Source organism: Poromitra crassiceps (assembly GCF_964638095.1).
Source record: "Poromitra crassiceps genome assembly, chromosome: 9".
NCBI lineage: Eukaryota > Metazoa > Chordata > Actinopteri > Beryciformes > Melamphaidae > Poromitra > Poromitra crassiceps.
In genome coordinates this window covers 49,465,959-49,474,728 of record NC_139630.1, presented here as the reverse complement: position 1 = coordinate 49,474,728, position 8,770 = coordinate 49,465,959, and the positions used below count along the sequence as shown (strand labels likewise).

At 44.1% G+C, this 8,770-nt stretch overlaps 1 protein-coding gene across 1 annotated transcript in view; it reads left to right on the top strand.

The window, feature by feature from the left end:
- Positions 1–4,286: 4,286 nt before the first annotated feature.
- Positions 4,287–8,770, top strand: part of LOC310782367 (NHS-like protein 1) — a gene marked incomplete at its 5' end in the record, with an annotated part of 26,444 nt that continues 21,960 nt past the window's right edge. Inside the window, 1 exon segment of the mRNA XM_083643032.1 lies at positions 4,287–4,346. Coding sequence (XP_083499158.1) covers positions 4,287–4,346 — 60 coding nt within the window.

Below are 8,770 nucleotides of genomic sequence, written 5' to 3'. Positions count from 1 at the left end.
TTTATTTAGGCTGACTGCCACCTCAGGCGCATTTGATGGTGTTATGGGTGCGAAGATGGTGGAGTCGTCCGCGTACAGAAACATGTTGTTCTGACAGTGTCCCACAAGATCATCTATGAAGATGGAGAATAATAATGGGCCGAGAATGGATCCCTGAGGTACTGATGCGTTGATGGGGCATGGTGATGAGGATTGACCAGAGAGCACAACTCTGATAGATCGTCCTTGAAGATAGTTCTGTAGCCATGTGTGTAGTTTACCAGTTATGTCTGTTATGTCTGTAATAAGATGCTCATGTTTTACTAGCCTGGGTGAACCCAGCCTTCAACGTGACGTCACAGACTATGCCTGTACACAGAGGTCACGTGGAGGCTGGGTTCACCCAGGCTACATGTGTCTTTAATAACCCAACCCTGTGTGGCATCAAAGCAAAGGATGCCAACAAACTCAATAAACTGATTTTTAAAAAATGCCGGCGATTATGGTAATACCCCCCACCCCCTCTATGACATGATAGCAGGCAAAATAGCACCTTTTAGTAGCAGACTAATTCCATTGTGTAAATGAGCAATGAAGCACTCACACTATCTTACTCATTCTTACACATAAATGAGCAAACCTACGTATGTATGCATCCTCTCCATTTCATTTTCCTCAGACACCGTCAGCCTGACAGCGTTCATTTGGCACGGGTACCACCAGGGGTCCCGAGCAGCACATTGTGACAGGGCTGGGTTTTGACTAAATGGTCAAAAATGGCTAATTAGTGGCCAAAATGAGTGAAGACACGCAGGTTCAGCACCAAGGAGAGCTCCATTCGTTAGCTACTAATGAAGCTCACCTGAGCGGAGTTGGAATCAGCCAGGGAAGTGGGCTGTGAAAGCCCTCTGAGGAGAGAGGAGCGGCTGCATGCTAACTCTGTGAGCGAGGCCTGACTAAATGGCCAGCTATTGTGTTCCAACGGGTATCAGAACTATAGTCTAAATGTATAATGTCCCTTATGTGATTTCAGTGTGAGCACGCAGAGACTGACAGGCTTATTTGGCTTCCAGTAAAAGCTCTTCCTTTCGTGATGCAGGTTGGAGCGAAAGTGTCACAGCATCGCATGTCTACACTGATGAAGAAAGCAGCTGAGTCTGCACACACAGTCCCTCTGAGAAGAAACCGTGTCACTTCTGTTTACACCAGAGACAGCAGATCTGACGAAAAAACAACTATAGCAATCCTATGATACGTTTTACAATATTATATGATACAAAATACCATAGGAGTTTTAAAAAAAACATAGCATGTGTACAAGCCAAGGTAAGGTCACTGAGTATGACTCACTATAAGGCCCTATAGAAAAATGATTCTATTTAGTTTTCATAATGTGATAAAGCACTGATGGCACACACCTGAAACACCAAATTAATGTATACAGTATTAAGGGTAGTTATGACTACTATTACCTTGTGTGAGTTTTACAATCCAAACACTAGATTGGATGGACATTTTAAATGCTGTGATTATTAATCATAAAACAGCAGTCAATTGACAGCCCTTGGCATGTATAGTGTAAACAAACCTATTTGGCAGAATAATATTTATAGAATATAAATTTCACCCCGAGAGACTGGATAAGGCATTTTTGAACTAGGCTACTGCATCCCCCATTGAGTTTTGCCTTGTGTAGTCCACTACCTCAGCTCTATAATATTCCATATCATACACCCTAAAAATTGGGCATATTAACAGTGTTTGTGTTACTTCTCATTTCTGGTTGTTTTCTCATGGCTGAGATATCAGACAGCGGCTGGGAATCAGATCAGCTGCATGTGGGGCTGAATTATGTTTTAATGCTTCTGTCATCCAGTGGCAGCATCCTTCGCACCACAGGTGGATGCAGACAATAGGCCTGCTGAATCCTAATCAACTCATTTGCCTTTTAATTGGCGACCTGCCCCCTACTGCCCCCATCTGACGTCATTGCTTTGTCATGCTTTGATGAGGTTATGTGTTTATTTTCCCACAGCACGGCTGGCAGAGGGACAAAGTAGCCTACATCCCTCACAGGTATATTAACTCAACAGCAGCTCCGGTGGCCCTGTGGGGCTAATCCCCCCACAGACACAAATGCACACACAACACACACACACACAACACACGCACACATACACACACGCACACACACAGACAGACACACACAGACACGAACACGCACACAAACACCATGTGACCAGCTTACGCAACCAGGCCTAGGCTTTATATGCTACCTACAGGGATGAGCCTCCCCTCAAGAGACAGCAGAGCAGGGCAGGTGTGTGTGGGTGTAGCCGAGTGAGGGAGCAGGTCTGTGTGTGTCTTCGGACACGGGGGAGAGACTCAGCCTGGTGGAGGAGGCCGAGGCCGGAGAGGAACGTGAATCACTGTACTCTGCCTAGCAGAAGGTCCTGAGGGCTTGGTTGGAGAGCCCTTTTTTTGTTGTGGTCTCGACTTGAAGGACAGAACAACTGCAATGTTTTTCCGCATCCCTCGCCTGACCCCTGGGTACATCAGATACCTCCAGGTGCGTACGATGCTTCCAGGCATGTTTATTCTTTAGATTGATTCATGATTTGGCTTAGGGAACCAGGGACATCTGCTCTTGGCCCAGCAGCAGAGAAAATACCATTAAATGTTTCGGTCTAGGGCCCAGGCACTCCACATCTTCCCATCTGCGCTGCTTTAATGTAAAAAGTTGGGACGGGTATATTTCTGCATTACAGCATCAATCTCAGTGGGTAGATACCGGTACTCAAGATTAGAAATGGAAGCAACTAATGCCTTGGGTATGCTTTGGATGAAGTAACCCATGAGTTGAACCAGTTCATGTGCATAGCTGAGAAAAGGCCATCATTAGGAGAATTTGGGCATGCCAATTGCTCATATCAAAGCACTGCCTTCTTGTCCAGCTAAATGCTCATAGACTGACGCCGACCGAACAGAGAGTGTCCATTTGTGTGTGTCATGGCAGGATTAGGATTAGGATCAGGATTACAGCATGTCTTTGAATGGATTTGAATGAGAGAGAAGCCCTAGCTAATGCAGGGTCAGGTAAATGCCCTCTAATTGGATATCCAATGGAATGGCATGAGATCCAATTAAGCTTCCAATCAGCCAGCGAGGTATTTCAGGAGCCTGCAGCTGGATTCATGGCTTCTCTTGAAACGAGAAGGGTCAAACCTTATGATCTGAGTTAAGGTTAGATCAGTCACACTGCTGCGTGGGGGAGGATGGATGAGAAATGGGTCAGGATTAAAATCGTAGACCTTAGATCAGTATTATGTAATTTGTGTAAACAAAGCTCAAAGTGGAACGGTTTATGAATGAGAAAATAGCACAACAGAAAGAAAATAGAAAAGAAAATAACTCATCTGACTTTAGGGCGAGTTTTGGATTGGCTCAAAATTCTGAGATGCCCGTTCATCTCCAAAACCCCAGAGGACTGACACACACCATAACTGCATGAGTATGCTGTGTTGTTTGCCTGACCCTAAATTTGAACTTGACAAATTGGAGACCTTAGCGTGATGCTTGCCCTATTGTAGGCTATAAGACCATCGCTGGGATGAGACAGGTGTGTGACCAGGGTCGCCTCTTTAACGACTCCCCCCGTGGCCAGAGCCAGGAGGAACGTGGGCTGACACGCTGGCATCGTCGTCAGTGGTGGAGGTGGAGGTGGTGACCGCTGCTCTCTCTCTTTCAGACTCAGGCCGCTGTGCTTCAGAGCCGCGAGGGCCCCGCCCTGCCGCGCATGGCCCTCCTGATGGGCCTCATGGGGATCGGAGTGTCCGGATACAGCTGCCGCCAGCTCACACTGCACTACAAGCCATCCAGCCACCTCTTTAGATGAGACGGAGGGAGGAGCGCACACACACACACACACACGCACGTGCACACACACACACCCACACACACACACACACACACACGTATACCCACACGCACACTGATTTCTGAACCCTCACCCACACTGTCAGCATCAGACCTGCACTGAAAAGCAACACGGAAAGACCAACAAGACTGATGGAAGCAAATACTATTCCAGGAGTGTGGCCTATGTTTCTGTCAAAAGGCAGATGGGCTACTTTTTCTCTGTACCTCTCCCCACTCTGAATCTGCCCCCCCCCCCTCCCCCAAGTGTGGTTGAAATGTAATATCATCCTCATTCTCGATTCAATTTATGATTTAGTTTTGTTTGAGTTGAGAAGACCGTTGCCTTAAGGCTCCTCTGCACTGGTGCAGTCAAGAGTATAACTTAGATGATGTTGCACCTCAACCTTAGTCCCTCTGAAGATCCCGTGCCTTATAAGAAGGGCGTTCAGGCAAGTCTCTTCGTGAAGCTGAAGTCCTCAGTCCTCTTCTCTCCTCTGGCATTCGGGCTGGAATTCTGGTAATGCCATGATGTCATGCAGAGCTCACAGGTCCTTCCTCAGTGGGAGGACAGCCAGTGTTCTGAGTGACGTCTTGGCTTTTGTCCTCCGTGTAGATTTCTTGGGTCAGATCACATGAGAAAGAAAAGGAGAGAGGGATCATATCGGTAGCATATCTGCCAGAGAGTCAAGGCATTCAAACCGTTTCAGCCATTTGCTTTGTGATTTCATCCTTGATTCTGGAGTCGATGAGTTTCATGGTTTTCTGATTTCTCCCCCCTGTGTCTTTTGTGACAAAAGGCAGAGATCTACCAGAGGACCAAGTGAAGAATCACTCTCAATGTGTAGGCTATCCCAACTTCTCTGAGAGAATGTGCAGAAAACAAATCATCTTCTTTTGACAGAAACTTCAGAAAATGGTGACCTTTGATGTGTGTGAACACTGCTACTTTGCACTTTGAAGAGGTGTACATCAAATGTACAGAATCATATATTATCTTTTTGATGCTGAATGAGATTAATAGGTGACTACATGGCATGGAGCGCTGCCAGCCTGCGTTGTGAGCTGGACTGGGCGAAGTCTAGCTGGATCAGCACATTGGCACCTCTGCCTTGTTGTCGGGATGAGTAACCAGGACAACCACCCTGGATGCCACCTGGCCCCGCATGTGCCCACAGAACGTGTCAATCCACCTGGATCTCTCCCAGTTGCGCTCCACTGTCAGAGGAAATAGAAGGCAGCAAATGGCTTTTAGATGAATGACCACAAAGGTCTCTTAACATAGCTAGAAATTGATTTAGGCTGTTTATCTACTGTGGGTGATGTATTGTAAGGAGAGAAATAACTTTGACAGCATATGAATGTATCACCGACATCATGCAATGTAAATTAGCAGTTAAACTGTGATTGTGAAGATGTGAGTGACCTAGGCGCCCTGTAGTCATAATCTCCTGGTTCAAGGAAAGAGGGGTTATGACCATACTATGAATTTAGGATTCACAAAAACAAGAGATTAGCATGTGAACAAGTCAATGCAGCCAGTCGTCACAGATCCTATTAGGACACATGTCTTTTTCTGGACCAGATTATACCTATTATATGACAGGGGTCGCTAACCCTGAAATGAGACACTAGTGACAAGATTATTTACTCTGTTTATCTTTGTCAATGGGGTACTGAACAAGGGATTTCAAATGGATGTACTATTATGTGCACGATAGAATGGTGATTTTGGATAATATTTCCGAGCTGTATTCCCAGTTTTGATTGTTTAGTGAAATTCTTTGTCTCTCAGATTGATGTTTTGTGTGTGTTAGTGGAAGACATAAAATGTCTCAAATAACACTTTATAAATGTGTAACAAAGCACCTTTGAACATTGCTTTTTATGTTATGGTATAATTAATGTATACACAAATACATTATACATAACCTCAAACCACTGGACAGGTTTGGTATGTGACTCCTTTGAATATCTGAATAGTATCAGGACCAGAATAATAATGCAGAAGTACCTTTTTCACACACTAGATGTCAGCATAGATTTTCAGCCATTACCAGAGGATGAGGCGATGGCATTTTGAGTGTCCACTAACCGAGGGTGCACATGAACATATTTGTGTCTGTGTTTTTGTAAGCGGGCAAGTTGAAATGACCTGACTGACCTCTATACAAGCATAACCAGCAAAAAGATTTAAAGGCACAACTGCCTGCTGAAGAAAAGTTAGTCACATCCACAGTTGCTAGTTAGCAGCTAGCAATTCACGGTCAAGGCTTAGACACAGAGTTCTGACCCAGTTACAGATCTAAGCTGCTTTGTGAACCAGCCCACAATCTACCATAGGAGCCAGTCAGGGCTTCAGCAGCTTAACGCTTCACAGAGAAAATATCTGGAAATAAACTGGGGCGTTGTAGCAGTTAAACAATTACAAAGAGAAAGCACACACACGCACGCACTCACACACGCACGCACACGCACACACACACACTCACACACACACGCGCGCGCGCGCGCGCACGCATACACACACACACACAAACACAAACACACACCAACTTGTCTGAGGCCTTTTATGGAGAGACACACACCTGCTCGTCTGGGCTTTTTATCAGGTTCTTAGCAGCCTGGTAGCAGCCTGGGGGGGGGGGGAGAGAAGTCAGGGAGAGAGAGACAGGCATAGTCCTCAAGTTCACACACACACACACACACACACACACACACACACACACACACACACACACACACACAAACACACACACACATACACACACACACACAGTGGTCCATTGTGTGTCTGTTTCAGTGCCCGCTCCTCAGGAGGCTCCTGTTACGATCTCCTACAGCCAGTAACAAAGAGCTGAATGTCTTTGCTACCACAGAGATGGATGAGGGGTGAGGGACGTTATGCCCAAGGTCTTTTAAGCATTTTCTTAATGTGTGTGTGTGTGTGTGTGTGTGTGTGTGTGTGTGTGTGTGTGTGTGTGTGTGTGTGTGTGTGTGTGTGCGTGTGCACGCGCGCGCGCGCGTGTGCTTGTGTGTATCCCCAAAGGAATTGTGAGTGTTATATCTCCTTGCTGAGCAGTTCTAATCTTACAATACTCACCATACCTGTGCCAAGTGAGAGCAGATACCAGGCTATGCTGATACATTTGAATGGGCCTCATGTATGCGACGGCGGCATGTTGGCTCAATGGTTAGCACTGTCGCCTCACAGCAAGAAGGTCATGAGTGTGAACCTCAAGCCATCCCAGGTCCTTTCTGTGTGGAGTATGCATGTTCTCCGCGTGCTCGCATGGGTTTCCTCCCACCATCAAAGACGTGAAAACATTGTCCCAAAAGTGTAGTTGTGGCTCCACTTAGGAGTCTACAGGGAATAATAATAATACATGGGAGGCGAATAGGGTGAGAACATTGAAATACAGGTGCATACACATTGAAAATGTTCACACCCCTGCTCTTATGACATCACTGATGATGTCACAACTTCGCATCACTGATGAAATCACCATTGCTCAAGATCTCTATTTTCTACTTTCCTGTAACTTTAACATCACAAAACTACCTATAAAGTTGTCTAAGTTTTACCAACAGGCCCTCCTAGCATGGAAATTATGTTATGTACATAACTTCTCCCCACACAAAACCATCATATGGAATAATGGAGACATTCTTGTGAGGAAAAAATCAATCTTTAAGCAAAGCTGGATTGATAAAGATATTATTTTTGTAAGTGATCTTTTTGATGCAAACGGTTTATTATTTAGATGAGCATTTCCTCCTGCGTAAAGCTTTTCCAGTAACAAGCAGGGAATTCAACTATGTGATGAAAGCCATCCCTAACGGTCTTTCCCATCTAATGAAAACTCATCTTCAATATCAAGAAGTATTGCGGTTGGAAACCCTTTTGAAGATAAATGGTATTGACATTTTGAATGCTAAATGTAACAATAAACATATCCGTAATGCTTTCTATAAAAAAAAGAAAATTACTCCTAGAGGGAAGGCTTACTGGAACAGTATTTTTGCTGACATTGACTGGCAGAGAGCATGGCTTTCACCACATAGATTCTGTATCAATAATAAGATTAAAGAAGTACACATCAAAATTTTGCACAGTATGTATCCAACAAACCTGTATTTTTCAAAATTTTTAGAAGTAGATAACAAATGTAATTTTTGCAGTGTTGACCCTGAAACTTTTGTTCATTTATTTTACCATTGTTTGCACTCACTTGCGTTCTGGACTCAAATGCAGGATTACATTCTAAGCAAAACTAAATATAACATCAGGATTGAATGTATACATGTCATTACCTACTTTGATCATGAGAATAGTGTAATTGAATTCATTGTTAACCTGTGGATTTTATATGGTAAATTTCATATACATAAGGCCAGAGTGCTAAAATCTTCCCCCAATTTCATAAGGTTTCTTTGTGAGTTTAATGATTACATTAGGACTCTTAAACGTATAGATGGTAATAAGAGTAATAAAACTGTCAAATTATATTGTGAACTATTTAAAGAGGAATAATTTGTTTTTGTTTTCACTTTTGTCATTGCTACTTGATTCTTGACTGTAATTTGTACCATCATACTTGTCAATCTTCTTCTTCAATCTGTTATGAGCACATGTCTGTTCCAATATTCAATGTTCTCTTGTCTGTTTGAAAAAAAAAAAAAAAAAAAAAAAAATCACCATTGCTCAAGTGACATCACTGATGACATCACTTCCAGTTGAGTGACATCACTTCCGGCACAAAATGACACAGCTCTGCAGAATGTTTGACGCTGCGCCTGTGTTCGACTGCGATAGTCGCCCCCGGGTCCTTCAGTTCAGAAGCATCACTCAGTCAACTGTCAACAAAAATATGTG